Source organism: Apaloderma vittatum, unplaced genomic scaffold (genome assembly GCF_000703405.1).
Source record: "Apaloderma vittatum isolate BGI_N311 unplaced genomic scaffold, ASM70340v1 scaffold5573, whole genome shotgun sequence".
Lineage (NCBI taxonomy): Eukaryota > Metazoa > Chordata > Aves > Trogoniformes > Trogonidae > Apaloderma > Apaloderma vittatum.
The window spans coordinates 33,986-56,744 of record NW_009709707.1 but is presented as its reverse complement, the minus strand read 5'-3'; the positions used below and the strand labels follow the sequence as shown (position 1 = coordinate 56,744).

Sequence of the window (22,759 nt, the reverse complement as noted above, 5' to 3'; positions counted from 1 at the left end):
TTGGAAAAAAGGGTCTCTGCATCGGTTATGCAATCTGAGTGAGTGGAGCAAAAGAGCCCTCAGTTCATAAAATCATGGAATCGTAGAATGAGTTGGGTTCACAGGGACCTCAAATGTTGCCTTGTTTCAACACCTTGCCAGGGCTGTGTGCTTCAGTCTCTCATCACCCTTGCAATAAAATCTCATCTAAATGTACTCTCAGTTTAAAACAGTTACCACTCATCCCTGATAAAAAGTCCCTCCCTTTATTTCCTGTAGGCCCCCTCTGGGTACTGGAAAGCTGCAGTAAAGTCTGCCTGGAGTCTTGTCTTCTCCAGGCTGAACAACCCCAACTCTCTCAGCCTGTTCTCATAGGTGAGGTGCTCCAGCCCTCTGATCATCTTCATGGCCCGTCTCTGGACTCGCTCCAACAGAAGCATGTCCTTCTTGTGTTGGGGATCCCAGAGCTGAACCCAGCACTGCAGGTGGGGTCTCATGAGAGCAGAGCAGAGGGGCAGAATCGCCTCCCTTGACCTACTGGTCGCACTGCTTTTGATGCAGCCCAGGGTGCGATTGGCCTTCTGGGCTATGAGTGCACATTGCTGGCTCATGTTCAGTTTTTCATTCACCTCCAAGTCTTTCTCTGCAGGGCCACGCTCAATCTACTCGTTGTCCAGCCTGTGTTTGTGCTGTCTCTTCTGCACAACTTAGAAAAATATAAGTAGCATAAGGAAATTCCAACTTTAAGAGACTACTAAATTTCTGCTATAGCAGAAGTTGGATGTGACGAGGCAGTGATCTCGATTTCAAGGTGTGCCCACGCATCAGTCTCCTCCTTGAGCCTGGAGAAATCCTTGTGGATTGTGCAGACGTTGAAATGTAATCTCTACTTGTCTTTCTGCCTTGCTTTTATTTCCACTAAAAATGGATGATAACACTGTATGAGCATCAAGACAATGTTTAATGTTGGAGTTAGTCCTACCTTAGATGCCTAAGTGATGTTTATGCTTCCTGATTTGTTTCACCTTTCAAAATATATGTAGATTTCACTTTTCAAATTAAGGTAGCTCACATTTAGTAGTCATCTTGAGTGAAAGAATTAATTTCATATCAAAGTATAGAATTTTGAAGTGATGCCAAGAAGAAAATGATACTAATGTTTATCAGGAAGATTGTTATCTGAGAAGAAAATTGGGAAGTGTTTGACCTGTGTTGGTGTTTGTAATTAACGTGATGGTCTTGTCATCTGCTGAATTTTAGAAATACACTGTCAAATTGGTTGGATGAAGCTCTTTTGGTCTTCAAGAGATGCAAAGGAAAGAGAACAGAGGTGGGAGAAATGAATGTAGTAAGAGTCCTTGGGAAGAGAATAGTTCTATCTATACTTGCTTTCATTATTTATACTTTTTTTATACTGCTTACCAATATCTGCTTTATAGGTTGTTGTGGAGACAGGTTTGCTATAAAATCTTGAATTGATTAATAGAACTTCTGCCAGTGGAAGCTCCTTGTTGCAAGAGATCTGTAATCATATAGAAACAGAGTAAAATTTCTTCTTCATTTCTCTTCCATTGAAGCCCTTGTGTTGTGACCCTAAGTATAGTGTTTGCCTAGTGCATTTTTGTCTAAGGTAACCACTTTCAAAAATCTCGTTTTCTTCTTCAAGGTATGGAATATATGAACGATGTAGAGAGTTGGTGGAAGCAGGTTATGATGTCCGACAGCCAGACAAAGAAAATGTAACGCTTCTCCACTGGGCCGCAATCAACAACAGGATAGATCTGGTGAAGTATGTATCGCACTTATGTTAAACTAATCATGTCCTTAAAAATGCTGATTTCTGTTTGTAAGGTTTTAAGTAATCTTAAGCCTTGTAAAATGTCAACTGAAATTTGAGGCAGAGGGGAAAAGTTAGAAAACTGAATTTGCATTTTGGCAGCCATGTTTTGATCATAAAGTGAACCAAAGTAAAAGCTATTCCATGTCCAGAAGTCAAGCTCAGACTGTTCTCGGATGCGTTAAACCTCTGGAACAGCTGTTCAGCTGTACATGCAGTTTCTTTACACTATGGTATACTTGTTGAAATACTAAATTTTTTTTTTAGATGGGGAAGTTTGATGCTAGAAGGTAGTGAATGTTTTTGAATAAGTAAGAGTAATAGAATGTAAAGTTCAATTCCTACTTCATTCAGCACTTCAAGAAGTTCTTACTTAAGTGACTGCATCTTAAAACCCCACCTGTTGCAAAAGGTTAACATTGCAGCACCTCTCCTTGCAAGTAATAGCAAAATCTTTAATAGTGAAAGCTGTGAGATTTAGGGTGGTTTTTTGCTTTTCAGTTTGTAAAGTCTGGAACATAATATTCAAGGCTATGTTTTAAGACCTATTATTATGTTTCAGAAGATAGAAAGCTTAAATTCAGAAGGGGTAGTTCTTAGTACTTGCTGGTCTAGAATGTGTTGTGGTTTTTTCTCTCTGCAAGTAACAGAACAAATGAATTAAGTACATGCAGTTAAATCTAAATACACAAAATATTACTGAACCAGCAGGTTTCTAGACTATGTGACATGAACTACACATCTTCAATCAGTCCACTTTTCAAAACGGTTCTTATTTATGCATGTGTGTACTTACACATAAAAACAAATGCAAATCATCTTAATTTAAGCACACTCTCTCCATGCATGTCCATCACCAGCAGCTTCATCAGACCAGATCTTGAGTTTCTGAATAATCTCAAGTTCACATTTCTCATCTTGTTTTTAAGGGACTTTCAATGTCCTGATGCAGTTTTCTTAAGGTTAAATAGATACAGATAGGTAAATAGATAAAGGTTTAGATCTGATGAGAAGGACCTTGCTTACCGGATATTGGCTATATAAGGTCTTCTCAGTGAAATAGCTCAGAAAGTCATCTGTGGAGAGTGCAAGCTCAAAATTAGACTTCTCTTATTTTTAGTGTTTCCTCATCCTGTCTATTGTGAGACTTGAGATTCAGCATTGATAACAGTTTTTAAATGCCTGGCAAAGACTTAGTGATCCTAAGGTGGAGATCAGTGGAAGTATTTTCTTCTTAAGGTAACATCAGATCTGCTTGCTTTGTGTGCAGACAGGACTTGCACTGGAAGACTGGTATCTTCCAGCTTGGAAACTTAGATGACTCCCTGAGAGTAGAATTGCCCAGTTCTTCCTTTCTCCAGGGACATTCTCACCAAGCACAAAATTCTGTCTGCAATATCTACCTAGACAAAGAGATTAAGTTCTCAGTCTGGTTTTGCAGAAAAATCTCACTGTTCATGTATGCTGGAACTGAAGTGCAGTGATAAATCTCAGTTTAGACTAAGAACAGCCTTAAGGAAACATACAATATTATTTCAACGCACCATCTGGCAGGAGATCGCTGCCTTGTCTTTTCCCAGTTGTCAAACTGCAAGTTCTTCCTTCTAAATAAAACGAACTAACCAGTAAGCAGTGCTGCAGCTCAGCAGAATCTGAACATATTCTGTGTTTCTGCAGGGATCAGTGTTTGAATGAAGACAATCTGTTTCGTGTTCACCTCCTCATGAGTGGCTGTCACATCAGTGAGAGGGATCCAAGCTTTGACTGTGAATTTCTCCGTGCTGTCTTTTATCTACACAAGATTTCCTTGGGAACTCCTTCCCAAGGGGGCTAAATAGCTTCTTAGTGTCTTATTTGAATTTTTTCTTTGCTAGCTAATGCTTCACAATAAAAAAATTACATTGTCTCTTTACCTTATATGTATGCCTTGTCTTTTCACCTGCATGGTACCAAGATTTTCACACCTTTGGTTGTTCTCACTGAGAAATCCAAAAGCTTAACTTCAGCAGAGATATGTTACCGTTCTGTTCCTTTGGTGTTGGAGCCCAGCGGAGTAGACTGTCCTGCATCGATCAGAGCAGATTTTGTTCATCATCCGAACCTGAGTTTGTATGACTTTGGCAAGTCAGCTCAAGTACTTCATTGTGTCTGGTAGCTCTAAAGCAGCCGCATAAAAGAACTTTTCCTTTAGATATTTTTAGTGCGGGCACTTTTTGAAGTTGCGCTCTCTGAATCAGTGAACGCTAAAGAAGAAGGTAGTTTCTTAGAGCAGTGCTTTTCAAATTGTTCTGTTTGTTACTCTTCTTCTTGCTTGAATTACTTACAGGAAAGAGAGGTGCCTGAAACTTAATGCTGAGGATTTGAAGGACAGTTTGTATGAGCAGGAGAGCAACATTCACGTTTACCAGGCATGTGTTTTGTAAACAAGTCTGCAGGTATAGGTACTTAAAATAAGCAAGCACTTAGGAATCCATAGCCAGATTGTACATTTCAAAGGTCTGTTAGTAATGTGGTTTTTTCCCATTGACTTATATGATAGTGAATGAAGACCTGCAAGCCTACAGGGAAAGCCTGTTCTTTTTAAAACAGGAGTTCCTTTGCAAGGTGTGCATTTTCTTTCACAAAGGAAAAATAATATTGCCAGTTTAGCATCCCATAAAAAACAGCAAACAAAAACGGTTCACAGAGAGGGCACAGTTCAGTATGGGTAATGTGTTTTGTTCCTACAGGTACTTTGTATTTTTGTAAGTGTTCTTGAGGGAAGAATAATTTCTAGAAGTATTTTTTTAATGCTCAGGTGTTTTTATCCTTTGATGAACGTCAGTTGAGAAGTATGTAAAAATGTTAGTACTTGGCTAAACGTGTAACTTAAGTGTGAGCTCTTGGAACAGTTACTTCAGCAGGGCTATTCCTGTGATGACGCATGCGGTAAGTTGAATTGTATATAATTTTGCCATTTAGCCAAAATTCTCTAAATACACTAGTCTTCTAGCGTCATATTATTTTACTAGTAATTCAGAATGCCTTTTAATGTAGCAACTCCTAAATACTTTAGAGAATCAATTTTATTAAATACTTTTGTGGTAGTATAGTTTTTACTAATATATATGGCAGTTACTCTGTTTTACCTTAGAACCAAACTGAGAAATAGCAGCATATTTAAAATACAGTAGGAAACATCCCTACTCTCACAACCCGCATCAAAAAGGCAAAAATTTGAATGTAGATGCACAACCTATAACAAGCAAGGTTATATGAAGGCATGATCTCTGTCTGTTTTACATAATATCACATGTACTTACTGTGTGTCCTTTACACTTGACCAAGACAAGCAGTAATGTTTACTTGTTCTGTTATTCCAGATACTATATATCTAAAGGTGCTATCGTTGATCAGCTTGGAGGAGATTTAAATTCTACCCCACTTCACTGGGCAACGAGGTGTGGAAAAAGTCTTCTGGAATTTTCTTTTCCTGGGTCTTTGCTTAACTTGGAATCTGCTATGCATTGATTTATAAAATTACTGTATTTTATGGGAGTACTTTGTACGGGAGTTAATTCAGTCATTGATAACTGGGCACACTGTGAATGTGATGTGTTTGAGCTGCTGCTGCTGCTGGTTTAACCCCAGTCAGCAATGAGGCACCACATAGCCTCTCGCTCTCCCCATCCAGAGGGATTGAGGAGGGAATCAAAAATAAAATGTAAAACTCGTGAGCAGAGACACTCTGCTCTATGCGACAGGACTATACGATAAGAAATGAAGAAAATAATAACAATGACTATAATGATAAATATAATAATAAAATAATCTACAAAACAAGTGATGCACAATGCAGTTGCTCAGCACTTGCTGACTGATACTCAGTCAGTTCCTGAGCAGTGGCCTCCGGCCACCTTTCCCTTGTTTTTATATATTGGGCATGACGTCATGTGGTATGGAATACTCCTGTGGTCACCTGGGGTCAGCTGTCCCAGCTGTGGCCCCTCCCAATTTGTTGTGCCCCTCCAGCCTTCTTGCTGAGCATGAGAAGCTGAGAAGTCCTAGACTTAGTATTAACACTACTTAGCGACAACTAAAAATGTCAGTGTGTTATCAACATTATCCTCATACAAAATCCAAACCACAACGCTGTACCAACTGCTAGGAAGAAAATTAGCCCTACCGTAGCCAAAACCGGGACAAGGAGCTCTAAGCATATAGTTGAGTTTTTCGACTTATTTCTTTCTGCTGTAGAGAAAGATGATTGCAATAATAGGAAATGGAGCAAAGTAAAATTAGAGTCTTTAGTCACATTTGTTTGCTCTTACTTTGGAGATTTCATTTTTGTCAGTCTTCTCAAGTTTAGCAGCACTTGGGACAATTTTGTATGAGATGATTATGTATGACATTGTCCTTGTAGTGTTCTGTTATGTGCTTGGATTTTTTTAAAGATGCACTTAAAATTGGAATTACGATGTAAAAGATGATCTGAGAATAATAAATGGCTGGGAAAATTTAAGACAACCTTCATGTAGTAGTTGCTTCTTCAGACAGTCACCTAGAAATAGGCATGAAAGAACACTGTCCATATTAATATTTTTAACTGTAGACTGCAAAAGGAGACTTAGAAAAATGACTTTTAGAACATGTAATCTGTCGAAATAGTCTGTTTACCAAAGATGATGACTTGCTTGTTAGCCTCTCTTAAAGATTTTAGCTCATATATTTCTTTTTGGTACAGATCACACTTCAGGTTCTGTGTTAATAACACAAAAAGTTGGTTGAGTTTCCTGGTGCACACAGATGTAAACTGTTGTTCTGTGAAGCACTGTCTGAACTGGCTTCTGTGAAAAGAACTTTATGCTCATGTCAGAAGCTGTGTAGTGGCAGATAGGCACTGCGCCTGCAAGAAGAATATGCCCATGCTTCCTATGCCAGAAAAGATGCTTAAGTTTTTAACATCATATGGAGGAAGTATAGGCCTCCAGTTTACCTTTTCTTCCTATTTTTATTTCACTACTGTTTGTATATTATAGAAAGATAAACCATATGCTTCACAGAAAGTGAGATTATGTAGCCAGTCTGACATCTCTTAAAATAGCAGGTCTCAAATGTGATTTGGAAGAAGTCACAATAGGCTAGATTTCTAAACTAATATTTTGGGGGATTTTGTTGACTGACTTTTTCCTATACAACACGCGTAACCAAATTGCACAGGATGAATGCATCGGCTCCATAAAATTTTCTTATATGAATGAATTTGCTTACTCAGTTGTAGAATCAGATCATGACAGTTGTTATTTTCAAAGTATGAGTCAAAGTGCAGAAGCTCTGGTAATGCAATTAACTGCTAAACACGTTTGTTGTATTCAAATGTTCAAATTTTAGTAGTTTTTCTGTATATGGTTATTCATTTGTGGCTTTTGTGTGTTTTGTTACATTTAGGCAGGGTCACTTATCCATGGTTGTACAGCTGATGAAATATGGAGCAGATCCGTCACTAATTGATGGAGAGGGATGTAGCTGTATTCATTTGGCTGCCCAGTTTGGCCATACTTCGATTGTTGCTTACCTGATAGCAAAGGGACAGGTAAGTTTTAAGTAATACCAAATTTAAATAGAATCTACTCAAAACTCGAGTAGGAAAATAATTGAAATCCATACCTGTCATTCAGGAAATGCAAAATACTTGCCTGAATAAACATAAAAATAATTCAATGCCATTTATTGTAGACTATAATATTGATGTGCCACCTGCTAACTTAATTTCCTCTAACAGTGGTCTGAGTGCTTTGGCTTTAGTTTATGCCTGTCTAGTGTAATATATGGAAATTCTGGCAGTTATTCTTTTACTGTTCTTTATTTCTAATGAATTTGATCTTTAAATGATAACAGTGACAATGGTAGCAAGTATTTTAGAATTCACAGAATCATCAGGTTATACACGGTTAAAAAAATCTAATGACAAACAGTTGTTGTAGGTAATTTTTTTTTTTACACCTCAGCCCACAATTTTTATTTATTTATGTTTCTCATTGCATGTATGTAAATAAAAAAAACCTCCGAAAGAACCCCAAACTGCTTATATTAATGCTAGATCTGTGAAGTTGTGTATATAACGTGTTCATTACTGTTCTTGTTGCTTCTGATCCTGAGCATGTATGCTCAAAAGCAAGTTCACGTTTTTGCTACTCTCCCTGTGTTCTAATTTGTAGATTTACTCACCCACAGATATGTACCTGAAGCACAAATTTGATTTGTTTTGTAAAACATATAGGAAAGTCAAAATCCTCCTATCATTTTAGTATTGCTGTTCTCTCTTCTGTATTCTGCTTATTCTTTCAAATAACGAGACATGATACAATGAGTCAGGTAGAATCTGACTGTGAAATTGGTGGGTTTGGTCTGTGTAAAACAAATACTGAAATTCCTGCAGAAAATTATTTGTTTCTGGACATGTGTACCTGGAAACTATTTGGTCAAATAGTATTTAGTGTATGATAGAGAGTAAGCTAGGCGTTAGAAGCAGATGATCATCATAGAATCATGGAGTGGCCTAAGCTGGAAGGGACCTTAGAGATCATCTAGTCCAACCTCCCTGTTATGGGCAGGGACGCCACCTCTCGACTAGACCAGGCAACACATGGGGACCGAGCGGGAATCGAACCCGCGACCTTGGCGTTCTTAGTGCAACGCTCAACTGACTGAGCTAACCATTAATTTCTGTTTTGTAAGAAATAATGATTAGAGAGAAATGCTTTTTCATCAGGAACAAGGTTTGTATGTTGTTCACGAACTATGTGTAATGGTATGTGGGTTTTATGTTACCAGAAAAATCTTGTAGATGTGGTACATATGCGAACTTGTTTAAAACATAACATTAATGAGGTATAAACAACCTTTAAAAATGTTCTGCTGTGGTTATGAAATCTCCCTGTAAAGGTTTGTATACATGTGTATACATGTTTGTATAAAGACTTGTCTTATTTGAGCATATAAGTCTTCATTTCAAAAGGAGCTGTGTGTCTTTACATGTGTACATTTTTAAGTGCACAAAATTGCTTTAAAATTTAAAACCTATTATCTTGGAAGGAGCTCTCTATCAATAGCTTTTAAAAGGATGATTTCTTGTTAAATCCCCCAAATCACAGAATCACAGAATGTCAGGGGTTGGAAGTGACCTCAAAAGATCATCTAGTCCAGCCCCCCTGGCAGAGCAGGATCACCTACAGTAGGTCACACAGGAACGCATCTAGACGGGTTTTGAATGTCTCCCAGAGGAGATTCCACAACGTCTCTGGGCAGCCTGTGCCAGTGCTCCGTCACCCTCATAGTGAAAAAATGTTATAAAGTGTGATTTTTCGTATAATTTCCATGCCATAAGTTTGAAGTAATTCTAACAATAACCTCTAGAAGCACTTCCAAGAATTTCAACTTCAAAATTATTTGTTGGGTTTTGTGTTTAAAATACAGTAGTATCAATATCATTGTTAAAACAATCCTTAAACTCATAGCTCTGTAGCTATACTCTGTACAACTACAGAAGCTATGTGCTTTTTGTGGAAGCTATGGGAAATGCATAATTCTACATTTTATTCTTCTTTAATAAGTACATATGAGATCATTAATCCCTTCATGATGCCATGATTTGAGTTTGGAAACTTAGACTGCTTTTGCTTAAGTGACCTTACCCTATATACTACTTGCAACTTTTTTTACCTCATGTTTTTACAGTGACTGGGTTCTCTTATATCCAAAGAGTAGACTTGCACTTGTTCTGAACTTAATTGCAGTACCTGTGTGGTAAATGACAACAAAGTAAAAGTCAAAATAAAGATCGGTGTAGGTCATTGTGCTTTTGTCAGTTCTGATCCTGATGCTTTTGTGCACCTGCATGACCAGAGGAGAGTGAGCTTTTATAACTGTGGAGAGAACTGACAGGTGGATTAAGAAGTCCCTTTTGGAGACAGAGCTGGAGCCAACTTTAGTGTCACTGTTTCATTTTTCCTGGGCTGCAGCAGCTGGCGGTGAACTTTCCAATCTGAGGCTCGAGTCCAGTCCTCTGGCTTGTGGAGTGGAGCACAGGGGAAGAACTCATGGTCAGACGCCCTCTTGCCTTGGTTGGCAGTGAACCCACTTTCATGCCAGCAAGTACTGCTCAGCCAAGAGGCAGCAGTAGCTGATAGCTGTTGCTTTTTATTTAGTCGTGTCTACCTGGCTGGATCAAAATTTGTTAATGTTGTGTGTGTCAACAGGTTACCTGGGTCAAAATCAAGCCTGAGGCAAGTACATGACATAAATAGAATCAGATAGCAGGTCACAGAATCCGTAGCGCAGTTCAAGCTTAGGTAAGATTGTTATTCCCAAAAAAATGTAAGAAAGAAAAGCTGAAAAGAGCTTGAAGCCACTGAAAAATGTTCAAAATGGATGCTCGTACTACTTGACTGCTTGACACTGCTTACGCTACTTAAAATGCCGAAGTCATATCAGGGCCCAATGTATACAAACGTGACATTCCAGAGTAAGTTAAGATGTGAATATGGTATGTCAGATGGTTGAGTAATGCATCTCATCCTGTGGCATATTTGAGATTACAAGAATCCTACAAAATCTCTCCTTCTAGTGAGTAGTTAGCATGTGTCTTTCCTAAATTAGGAAATGTTTTTAGCCTTACATCTCCTTTCACAATAAATCTTTACTATATGTGTTTAAAAAATCTCTTTAGAACTCTGTTTGCCTTTCCCTGGGCAAGAGTCCGTGTGACAGAGGTCTTTTCCCTATGGAGCATAGGATTCTGAACAAGGGTGCGATGAATTTTTCTATGAAGGATTAAAGGGAAAGCATGGGCACGTGACATTGTGATTGGCATCTCCTACAGGCCACCTGACCAGCATGACCAGTTGGATGAGGCTCCCTATCTACAGATAGAAGCAGCCTCACGTTCGCCAGCCCTGGTCCTAATGGGAAACTTCAGCCACCCTGATATCTGTCTAAGTGACAGCATAGCAAGGCACAAGCAAACCAGGAGGTTCCTGGAATGCATCGATGACAATTTTCTTCTCCAAGTGGTACAGGAGCCTACGAGAAGAGGTGCTTTGCTGGGCCTTGTTCTCACCAACAAAGAGGGGCTCGTGGGGAGCGTGCAGCTTAAGGATCAATACTGGGACCGGTGCTATTTAACATCTTTGTCAGTGACATGGACAGTGGGATAGAGTGCACCCTCAGCACGTTTGCTGACAACACCAAACTCTGTGGAGTGGTTGACACGCTGGAGAGAAGGGAGGCCATCCAGAGAGACTTTGAGGCGTGGGTCCATGCCAACCTCATGAAGTTCAGCAAGGCCAAGTGTAAAGTCCTGAACTTGGGTCAAGCCAGTCTCAAGCACAAATACAGGATGAGGGGAAAACAGATTGGGAGCAGTCCTGAGGAGAAGGACTTGGCCATGTTAGTTGATGAGAGGCTCAACAAGAGCTGGCAGTGTGCCCAAAAAGCAAACCGTGTCGTGGGCTGCATCAAGAGGTGCGTGACCAGCGGGTCGAGAGAGGTGATTCTGCCCCTCTACTCTGCTTTGGTGAGGCCCCACCTGGAGTATTGCATCCAGTTCTGGAGCCCACAGCACAAGAAGGATGTGGATCTACTGGACTGAGCCCAGGAGGGGCACGAAGATGATCAGAGGGTTGGAGCACCTCAGCTATGAAGACAGGCTGAGGGAGCTGGGGTTATTCAGCCTGGAGAAGAGGTGGCTCTGGGGTGACCTCATAGCAGCCTTCCAGTACCTGAAGGGGGCCTGCAGGGAAGCTGGAGAAGGGCTTTTTATGGGGACCTGTAGTGATAGGACAAGGGACAATAGCCTGAAACTGCAAGAGGGTAGATTTAGATTAGATATTAGGAAGAAATTCTTCACCATGAGGATAGTGAAGCACTGGGACAGATTGCCCAGAGAAGTTGTGAATACCCCATCCCTGGAAGTGTCCAAGGCCAGGCTGGATGGCACTTTAACAACCTGATCTAATGGGGGAGAGGTGTCCCTGCCCACAGCAGGGGGGATTGGAACTAGATGATCTTCAAGGCCCCTTCCAACCTGAACCAGTGTATGATTCTCTGAGGTCTGTGTTTTGTGAAATAACCAGTTCTAAAGAGGCTGACGTTTCTGGTCTCTTTCTGTTTAATTTAATGCATTTATAAGTGTAATCTCTTGATGTTCTTTGTGCTTTTGAAAAGGCCACATTGTGTCACAGTTCTGATTTGACCATTAAATGTCCTGACAAGCCTAAATGCCACTCTGATCTCTAGCTGCTGTTCAGAATCCTACCTTGTGAGCTATATTGCTTTCAGAAAGTAGTGTTAAGCAGCAGAATAGCTGCTACAGCTCCTTGCCATGCAGGAACCTCTTTCTATCATATATTTTTACCTCTCCAAAGACTTTTTTGTAGAATTTGGTATTAGTTTCCTAGGATTAAGTCTGGTTGTCCTTGTATAAGCAGAGTTGTTCAGGAACAAAGGAAAAATTTGCCAGTTGTGGTCCACAGAGTTTATGCTTGGAATACCTACAGAGGGCAGCAGTATGTGTGCTTTTTGGTCATTGCGCTGAAATGTTTGGGTTTTGCAGTGCTTGTGATACGACCCATCAGCATCATCAGATTAACGTGTCACTGAGAGTTAAATGAGAAATTGATGCGAAAACCCTTATTGCTACGCACCAGAGCAGAACAAGTCTCCTAATACGTAACCTGCTGCTGAAGGTTTTGCTTTTTAGCCTCAGCGTTTTGGTAAAAAGCAGCAACACAGCTTCCTTTCTGAAACATCCCACTTGTGTGGTTGTGGTGATGATCTGGTGAAATAAAAAAAGGAGTTCTTGAACATAGGTTTGTAGAGCATGCATCTGCTGTCCATAGCTGTGTCATCTTTGTTACGCCTGTACGACAGCATGTGAGTCAGTCTTCATTGCTTTGCCTCTTGCTAGAGCTCCCTTGAAAAGGGATCTGCCCCAGCCCACATTGTAGCTTAATAGGAAAGAGCTGTGGCCTGCTTAGGTAACTTAGGTGCAGAAAATAGCCTGGAGCTTGTGGTTCAGTCCTCACTTGCTTATAGATCAGTTTTATTTCTGGATAGGTTGCTCTTATTAATAACTTTTGTTTAAACATTTTTTGGCATCCATTAACTTCATATCCAGATATGTAAATACCTTTGAAACTGAGTGAAGTAAGGAAAATCGATTTCCAAGTGGAAAAATAGATACAGCTAGCATTCAGGAAGATGTAGGATTCAGGCCATGGCATTTATGTTAATTTATCAAGTATTTTATTAAATATTGGTGCATTATTTTGGTTTTCTCCTGCTTTTGAGTGCAATAGTATACCATCTATAGATATCTTCTATGTTGAAGATTAATAATAAGATAGAAATTACTAGTCATATACGTCATGATGTTCCTTAGTTTCCAAAATAGATTGGAATGTCAGTATTTTGGCAACGGTGGTATTAATGTCTATTTCCATTTTTTAAGTACTATTTTATTACTGAAAGCTTGCCAGTTTTTTTCTCCAGTTCACTTGGTTAGTCTTAAAATACTCCTTCTTGTTACAAACCTTTGTATGTACTGGATCTTAAGTATGCTTACTTATCTCACCATTTTTTTTTCTTTTCCTTTTTAGGATGTAGATATGATGGATCAAAATGGAATGACACCTTTAATGTGGGCAGCTTACAGAACACATAGGTAATATCTCACTGCAGTTTTGACTTTATCTTGATGTTAACTAGGTAGTTTATAGTAGTGACTGATTTTGGTTGTTTGGAGAGTTTGGGGTTTTGGGTTTTTGTTTTTGTGGGTTTTTTTTAAACTAATCAATGTTCTTTCCACAATTGCCACCATCTCTCTTCATTTATGATTGTTGTAAGTTAACCCCAGTAGACAGCTCAGCCCCACGCAGCCACTTGCTCGCTCCTGCCCAGCGGGATGAGGAGGATAATCAAAAAGTTTAAAGTGAGAAAACTCATGGGTTGAGATAAAGACAGTTTAATAGGTAAAGCAAAAACTGCACACCCAAGCAAAGTGAAGCAAGGATTTCTTTCACCACTTCCCTTGGGCAGGCAGGTGTTCAGCCATCTCTGGGACAGTAGGGCTCCATCACCTGTAATGGTGACTTGGGAAGACAAACACTGTCGCTCTGAATATTCCCCCTTCCTTCTTCTTTTCTCAGGTTTTGCTGAGCATGACATTATATCCTGTGAAATTTCCTATTGGTCCCAGCTTCTTGTGCACCCCCAGCCTGCTTGCTGGTGGGGCAGCATGAGAAACAGAAAAGACCTTGATGCTGTGTAAGCATTGCTCAGCAACAGCTGCTGCAGCAGGAGTGTTACCGACACCAGTTTTGTCACAAATCCAAACCACAGCACCATAGGAGCCACTGTGAAGAAGATAAATTTGATCCTGTCCCAAACTAGTATAATGGCCTATTCAAGAGAGAGGATACTATGCAGAAGTACTTACTAGTATGAGATTTTTGTTTACAAAGTAAATCTTCTTGTGGAGGTGATTAGAAAAAGTTAGTGTAAAACAACACTTCTCCAAAGATTTTTCTGAATTAGAATCCTACTTTCAAGGGCCTATCTCCATCGACTGTTGAGAGGAACAGAGGCTAGCTGTTACAAATACCTGCTGTTGCTGGCATTATCATCCTATTTTATTTTCATCTTCTGGAAAGTGAAGTAGAAATATAACATGTTTTGAACTTTAGTTATTGTCTTCCAAGTATGTAATTGTGCATGCTTTTATAAATCTCTTGATACTGTTAGGTTTTGGTAAATGTGAAAACAGAATTGTGTAATAAATGTGTTTCATGGAGTCCTGGAGCAAACTGTCTTACTGAGCTCCTTTAAAATTAGTCAAAAGAATTGCGATTGCTCTTTGCTTGGAAGGGAATTTTGGTCATTCATAATCATCAGCAAAAAATGTCACTTTGCTATTACATAGTGTACCTGGTCAGTGTTCTTTTTATAGAAGTTGAACTGATTAACAATAAGTTGGTTTGTATTTGAGTTCATCTTCTGTAGCTCTAACAAGAATTTTCTTTTCTAGTGTGGATCCAACCCGATTACTACTTACATTTAATGTTTCTGTTAATCTTGGAGACAAATATCACAAAAACACAGCGTTGCACTGGGCTGTGCTAGCAGGAAATACTACAGTTATTAGTCTTCTCTTAGAAGCTGGAGCTAATGTTGATGCCCAAAATATAAAGGTAAACACTTGGTCTGTTTTTACTGTAAGTGATTTGAGGCTGAAATAACAGAACCTATGATAAATCTCAAGAGAAGGTTATTATTGTGGGTACGGTGGGATCGTGAAGATGGAGCAAAAATCATGCCACCAGTGTTTAATTTGGGGATCCATTTTTCCTAAGTGATGCATAACCACTGAGTCTGCCTTCAAAAGTACTCATGTGAATAACTTACCAGTGGTTATGTGCAAATATATTGGAGTGGGCTGTGCAGTTAGACTGGAGGTGTGAAGACCGATTCACTTGGATGCAGAAGTGGAAATCTGATTGAATGTCTTCTCATGAAATTCTGGGATGACTGACTGTTTATTGGAGTAAGATGTAAGACAGCTCCATCCTCTTCCAGAGAGGTGACAAATGCTCTAGTCGATCCCAGTGGCAATAAGGAAGTTGAAGGTCTAAAAATATCAGTTGGAGGAAAATAAGAACACAGGCTCTTTTTTTACCTCAGAACTTTAAAGTTGCATGATTACTCTGCCAGAACTTCATCATGATAAAGGTACACTCAGCACTATCGGAGCCCCTCCCTAGATGTGTTAGACCAGCTAAACAGCTGTTAGAACTCATGACATAGGCTCAGAGTTTGTAAGAGCTTGTCCAGCAGTGGAAGGTGTGTCTACTGAACATGGTTTTGTCCATTGCCTCCAGACTATTCTACATATGAAAGAAAGTGCGCTTCACCACACAAGCTGTTTCTTCTGTGGTGTCAGAGAAGAATTCACTTTTAGAAAAAGAATTCTCTACTTGATTTCTCTTCAAATATTTGTATTTTCAGTTTAATCTGTGCTACAGATGGAGTGGTTACACTGGCAAATACACCTGTAAATCTAAATTTATTAAATTTTAAGTAATCACAGAATCATAGAATATTAGGGATTGGAAGGGACCTCAAAAGATCATCTAGTCCAACCCCCCTGCCAGAGCAGGATCCCCTAGGGCAGCCACACAGGAAGGCATCCAGGTGGGTTTTGAATGTCTCCAGAGAAGGAGACTCCACAACCTCTCTGAGCAGCCTGTGCCAGTGCTCTGTCATGCTCAGAGAAGTTCCTCCTTACGTTTAGATGAAACTTCCTGTGTCCAAGATTGTGACTGTTGCCTCTTGTGTCACTGGGCACTGCTGAAAAGAGGCTGGTCCTGTCTTCCTGACACCCACTCTTTAAGTATTTATAAACATTAATTTTATTTGATCTTTCAACATTTTCTCTACTGATTAAGATGGCCAGGGTCTATTTTGCAAGTGATAGAAATATGCTAAAATATATAGATACACACATCCACTTTCTTGAACATCATGGAAGTCTTTTTAAGGGTATAGTCATGCTCTACTAGTATCTTGCTAGGTCCCACGTCCACTTTAGAATATTAGAAATACTGGTGATCATGACTGACGACTCATTACATATGGTTTTTCACATGTTTACAGCAAATCAACTAACTTCTTGCATGTACTGATGTGACTATATGATGTTTATTCCTGGTCTGTAAGGTCAGTTGTGTGAGTTACACTTCTAGTCTCACTTCTTGTAAACTGTTGAAAAGCTTTTTCTGCTATACCACCTAATAGTAAAAATTAAGGTATTTTTGTGGAAAAACTAACCACCAGTGTGCCATACCTTGCTTCCCTTGGCAGACTGATCAGTGTGATTAGTTATAAAGTCATTGCCTGACCTATGTTGCTGGACTCCTATGAAATCCATAAGAAAAATTCCTATGTTTGGCCAAATGAAAACGTATCTGTTAACCTGAGGCAGTTTATGGACTCTCCTTCTTTATTGACAGACAGCAGCAGTCAGTAGAAAAATAGGTTTTTAAACCTGCTGGATCATGATATCTTGCCAGTCATGCCAGAAGATATGTGTCTGGTTTCATTAACCACTGCCTGCCTTCTGCAGTGGAATCTGGGTTTCTTGCATGCCTTCCCAGGTTTTCTAGGATTTCTAGCGGATGAAAATCATTCGAACAGTGGCAGTTGTGCCATCCTGCCAGTGGCTTTATAACAGATGCTGATTCAGGTGACAGTAAACATAGAGGAAATGTAAGGTTTTGTGGGTATATAGAAACTCAGTTTTGTGCTTCTGCTTTGTTAAGAAAAAAAAAGTTTCCTCTGAGCCAGCAACTGGTTGTTAAGTGTCTGGCTGGTATTTACCTAGACACAAAAGGAATCGTGACAGGCTTTTTCTGATGCAGTCACTTTCATATTTCTGCAGCACTGTCCTTTTCTCGGGTAGCCCATGGAATTGACCAAGAATGTTAGTAAGACAGCTGAGGTTAAAGAAATACATTGACTGAGAGCCGTTCGTCTTTTTCAAATTATGAAGTGGCTGAAATATTAGGTGCAAGCTTTGATCTTGCTGTTATGAGGTGTAAGCAGCCTGTGTTAGCAAGGTCCTTGCTGCTGGACCACCTAAGTTTGCAACAAATTGGAACCAGTCATCTCGATAAGGTCCTCTTTTCACTTTTCATGGCAGTTTGAGAAGTATACAAACAGCAGTTTTATCCTAGAATAAAGCTTGATGCAAGCGGTGGATTTGTTTCGTTTGTGTTAGTTACACTCTTTATGTTATGCTGTACAAGAAAATAATACTTTTCTTTCAGCAGTAAAATATTTTCTTTTTCCTTTTTGAGAACTGGATTGCACTTGGAGTTGAAAGTTGTTTTTCAGTAGTGAAATCAGAATGTTTTTTTTATTTGGTTCATTTTGTTAAGGAAATTAACTTGCAACACCAGATTGGCCAGATGAGGACAGAATTTTACAGGGAGTCAGCTTATCACTATAGGTTGGAGGGAAGCCTTTGAAGTTTTTATTTAAATATAAGCAGAAGCTCCATTTTTCACTATAGAGTGATAGAGACCTAAGAAAACTTTTTTTGTGTAAGGAAGTTTTGGGTGGTGGTTTTTGTTTGGTTTTGTTTGTTTTTAAAATTGGTTAATGAATCACTGAATGGACTTTAGATGTAGTTTCTTGGTTATGCTGTGTATATGTAGACTTGTCTGTGGAAGTCTACATGTAAAGTTCCCTATAGTAATGACATTTCAGATTATTCTTTCTATTTAAACACTTTAAATATATACTATTGAAGCTTATTGCTTGCTGGCAAGCCAAGTGTATTTCTAGATTAAGTTCCCTCATATTGTTATTTTTAGGTTTCATTTTTTGCTTTCTAAGCAAGTCAACCATTCACCACCCCTGTGAAAATGAAGAAAATATTAAAATGGCCAGTGATGAGAAGCATAGTCAAAGAAAGATTTCTTTAAAGCTCCCTCAATCTTTTTATCTAGGCAGTTCCTAGGTGTCTCATGGCCCTCTAGTGGAAGGGATGCTCAGCTGGACCCCAAGACAACTGCAGGATTTACTTGGGAGATCAACTCCCAGAGGGAATTGCTTGTCCACAGGTAATCTCTACAGTTTGGATATATAAGGTGGTATTGAAACAACGGCATTTCTGGAGTTTTCCAGATATGAGCAATTCAAGGTGCTATTAAATTCGTGATGAAACAGGCACCCCAGTTTGATTTCAGGCATTTCTGTTGAGGATGGAGTTAATCTGTTTCTTAAACACCTTTGAAGCCAGGTTAAGTCAAAAGTTAACTCTTTTCTAACTGATTTTGCTAGTTAAACTTCTCACACAGAAGGAGGCTGCTTCAGCTCCTAATCTGTGGTCTGTGCTATTTGCTCTCCTTTTAGAGATTTGGAGCAAGATTTCAAAGGCAAAAATGACAGTTAAGTACTCAATTCCCATTGTCTTTCTATGGGAGATAGGTAGCTAACTGTCCATTTTAATCTTTGAAATCTCTTCTGTCTATAGTAATTATTGCCCTTTCTGGGTAATTTCAGTTTCTGGTACCTGTCTCACTTTTTTTTTAGGAGGGGGCCGAGCGATGGAGGATTCAGCCATTTTTCAAGCCTCCATGAATGATTTGTTTAGGAGGGGAGTTAACTCCAGTAGAAGAGAGGAGGAGTCAAATGCAAAACTGAAGCTGGAGGTACCTGCAGTTGGTTGTCTCTTGCCTCCTCTATAATTTTAGACCCAGTCAATAACTTTCATTTAGCTCTCTTCCTAAATGTTTAAAAAGCAATAAAATAAATCCGTTTGGTAGGCACCTTTGGCCCCTGTATCTCTCCCTGTGTCTCTCTTTTGCTTTGTCTGTCAGTCTTCTCTTTAAAGCCTGGACCGCTGCTGGCTTAGCGCTCAAAGTACGTGAAACACAAGCCAAGCATAAAAGCTCAGAGTTTCAGAAGGTGTTGGACATGAGCAATCAGTTTATTCTTTCCCATTTTCTTCCTAGGACTTCAGTTAGCCTAGATCAATATAAGAACGTTATGTTTGTTGAAAAAAAAAGTCCTTATAGAAACATTCCGTCGTATTAGTAACTTCACACTGCCAAAAAGGCAGAGAGTTACCTGAGAAGTCAGGCTTTGGACTGGGAGAGTTTCTATGATCCAGTGGGTCACAAGTTCTTACTCTTTGCTTGATTTCTGCTGCCTGTCAATAGCTGAGGGGGAAGCACAGTCTTTCATTTACAGACTAGTAGACTGTGTATAGAACAGCGAAACAGAGCTGTGTTATGTCAAAGGCAACAATTATTGCTATGTCAGGACGTATGTATTGTCAGGATCACACATTTAATATTCTGCTTGTCCACACATGTACAGGTACCAGAAAAAGACCAAAAGGAATGAATGGTGTTTGGTGTAAAATAAGCTACAGAGCAAAGAGAATGCCAGAATGTAGCTTAAACTGATACAAAATACATTATTTTTACCTGCCAATTTTCTTTTCAGAGGTGTTTTGAATACATTTTATTTTTAAATTGGATGTTTCCTACTTTTATACTCCTGGCAGGGAGAATCGCCACTCGATCTAGCAAAACAAAGGAAAAATGTTTGGATGATCAATCACCTACAGGAAGCAAGACAAGCAAAGGGATATGACAGTCCATCTTTTCTGAGAAAATTAAAAGCTGATAAGGTAGGTAGTAGTGCAGCACTTAGGTAAAGCAGTATTACTGCTGCTGTTGGTTTGAGGGCGTATGTGTATATTTAAGGTAAGCAGTTCAGTACTGTGGTCTCCCTGTATTTCAGTTTTGTTATGACCCAAGTAATTGTAAAAAAAAAAACCAACAAAAAAAATGTATTTAGCAGGAGGAGATAAAGCCCTGCACATCCTTGCAGTTACCTTTAAGTTTTTGTGCTAACTAAATGTTAGGAAAGTACGAGATGGCCTCGTACGGGTGGGGATAGCCAAGACTTTCACAAAGTTGACTCTCAAGTATCTAAGGAAAGAAGCGTTTTAGATGTCCTGAACTCTGATCTCCTTTCTGCTGTGTGTTGAATGAAAGAAGCAGTTGGTCTTAGGGGTATAATTAATATATGAATCTCTAATGTGGAGGCCTTTTTCTTCTCAGGTTATTATTTAATACTGCAGATAGGAGTAGGCAAGAAATGAAGGTATAAAGGGTAAACATATTGCTCTAGCATGAAGAACTGTTTACCTGCTTATAGTTTGATATTCTATGTAGAGTTACTATTTTCTTAGCAGGCAGAGTGTTGTCCTGGGTGTTAAGTCTTGCTATCACTGACTTGTTCCAAGTTCTTAACATGAAGATGCATTGGATCTTGATGATTAAAGCACTGGCTACAGCCTCTGCTTTAACCCTTTGGTAATATAACAGTGCAGCAATTATTGACTTTGATCATTGCATTGCGTTGTGTGCACATGTGCATTGGGACTGCACTTTGAATAGCTGGAAGAACTTCAGTGCCTGCATCAGGAGCTGCATCCACACAGTACAAGACAAAAAAGGCCCTATCTTTTTTCACAGATGATTCAGTATGACTTATCTATTGCTTACATGACTTCCGTCTTTAAAGTTCGGTAAGATTACCATGTGCTCTGTAAGAATCCGTCAAAGTATATAAACTACTAACAAAGAGCTACTGTTGCCTTTATTCTGAATCAACAGTAAAGGGTCTAAAAGGTGGTTCTTCTAAAATAAATAAATACATAAAATTATTGACTTACTGTAAAATGTTAGGAAGATTTTTCTTCCCCATCCACTGGAGATATGTAAATACAGGAAATGACAACAATTTATGAAGGTTCTTCCCCGTATGCCATGCTTCCTGAAAATTTAAGGTTTCGTGACTGTCCTGTTTATTGCAGAATATTATTATACAACCTGTTCCTAGAAAGAGAATTACTTACTGATATTTGTTTCTATGTAGGAATTCCGTCAGAAGGTGATGCTGGGAACTCCTTTCCTAGTAATTTGGCTGGTTGGGTTTATAGCAGACCTAGACATTGATTCTTGGCTCATTAAAGGGCTGATGTATGGTGGCGTTTGGGCTATGGTGCAGTTTCTTTCAAAGTAAGTGTCTTACCAGGCAATTGTCTGTTTAGAGTGCACACGAGAAGTATTTTGCTGGTATCTTTATTGGATAATTCATCTTAACTTACTATTTTATATATGTTTTTTTCAACATGCTACATTTATTTCTCTGCTGGAATTTTGTTTTATTGCTTTTTCTGGGAAAGCTTTTGTGTAGCTTTAGCTCTTGTAATGCTCTGTTGTCTTGCAAATAGCCATGGAATTACTTTGGGTGAATACCAAGCACTGAGATAATGGAAGTTAACAGCAGAACAGAAATTCAATCATTCTCCAGAGGAGGGTGCTAAGTATCTGTCTACAAAGAGCATGAATTGTGAAGAAACAGTCAAGGGAGAAGTTATTAGAGAGAAATAGAAAAAAAATGTCTGTGCACATTTGCTTTTAAAATCCAATTTTTTACAGTTTAAATGCCCAAAAGCATTTCATAAGATTTGTATAGAGAAAATAAGTCAGTGTCAGATTTTGTAGCTTCTGTTGTTGTGGAAAACGGTGACACAAGAAAAAGTCTGCCTTTTAATAATGTTTTTCATTTGCTGTGTAAACACAAAGAATTTTGGTTGTGTTTGTGATTAATTATCTGTAAATGCACTTGCATATGCACGCACACACGCACTCAGGCATGCTCCAACAGATTTTCAAGATTTGTAGACTACATCTATGCTTTGCTTTTCATTGTCATGTGTGGCATGTATAGAAGCAGTTATATGTTCATACTTGTGAGCTTTCTGCTTTTCTGACATTGAATGTCATGTTTATTAGAACCACTTGCTTCTCCTTCCTTTTCATTTAAAGAGAAACATAAAATATATCTGTTCCTTAACCCAAATTCATAGAATCTTAGCGAACTTAGTACACTAGGAGGGGGTTGAGGGAGCATCAAGCTTTTGTCTCTCCAGGATCTTGGAGATGATCTCTTTAGTCTTTTTGCCGTCTCTGAGGCTGTGCCATCTGCTGACCTCCTCCACGGGTAGTTTACTCGGCAAGGCAAATCCTCAGCCATGCCTCCTGCAGGCAAGGACAAGATTTCCTCAAGTTTCTCAAAATCTATGTTTTGTCAAGCTTTATATTTTTGACCTACCTAGTGCACATTCAGGATTAACATTTTTACTTTCTCTTATCCTTTGCTTAATGTTTAGTGTAAGTGCTTTTTCAAAGTGTTTTTCACAAAGCCCAGATTTGAATGAAACTTTTGCTGTTAATCTAGTAGTTTTTCCTTTCCTTGTTGAATCTTAGCTAATCTGCTTAGCTGCCTTTTCCTTCCTCCTCCTTTCACAGGAGAGAAGGCACA

The 22,759-nt window shown here is 39.1% G+C and overlaps 1 protein-coding gene across 1 annotated transcript in view; it reads left to right on the top strand.

The window, feature by feature from the left end:
* The first annotated feature begins 1,643 nt into the window (after window positions 1–1,643).
* The window catches only part of ZDHHC17 (zinc finger, DHHC-type containing 17), a 42,323-nt gene continuing 21,207 nt past the window's right edge, over window positions 1,644–22,759 (top strand). Inside the window, exons 1-7 of the mRNA XM_009867022.1 lie at window positions 1,644–1,768; window positions 5,179–5,256; window positions 7,244–7,388; window positions 13,453–13,517; window positions 14,880–15,042; window positions 19,926–20,051; window positions 21,308–21,450. Of these exons, the coding sequence (XP_009865324.1) occupies window positions 7,260–7,388; window positions 13,453–13,517; window positions 14,880–15,042; window positions 19,926–20,051; window positions 21,308–21,450 (626 nt within the window). The 5' untranslated portion in view covers window positions 1,644–1,768; window positions 5,179–5,256; window positions 7,244–7,259. The remainder of the gene's footprint in view (window positions 1,769–5,178; window positions 5,257–7,243; window positions 7,389–13,452; window positions 13,518–14,879; window positions 15,043–19,925; window positions 20,052–21,307; window positions 21,451–22,759) is intronic.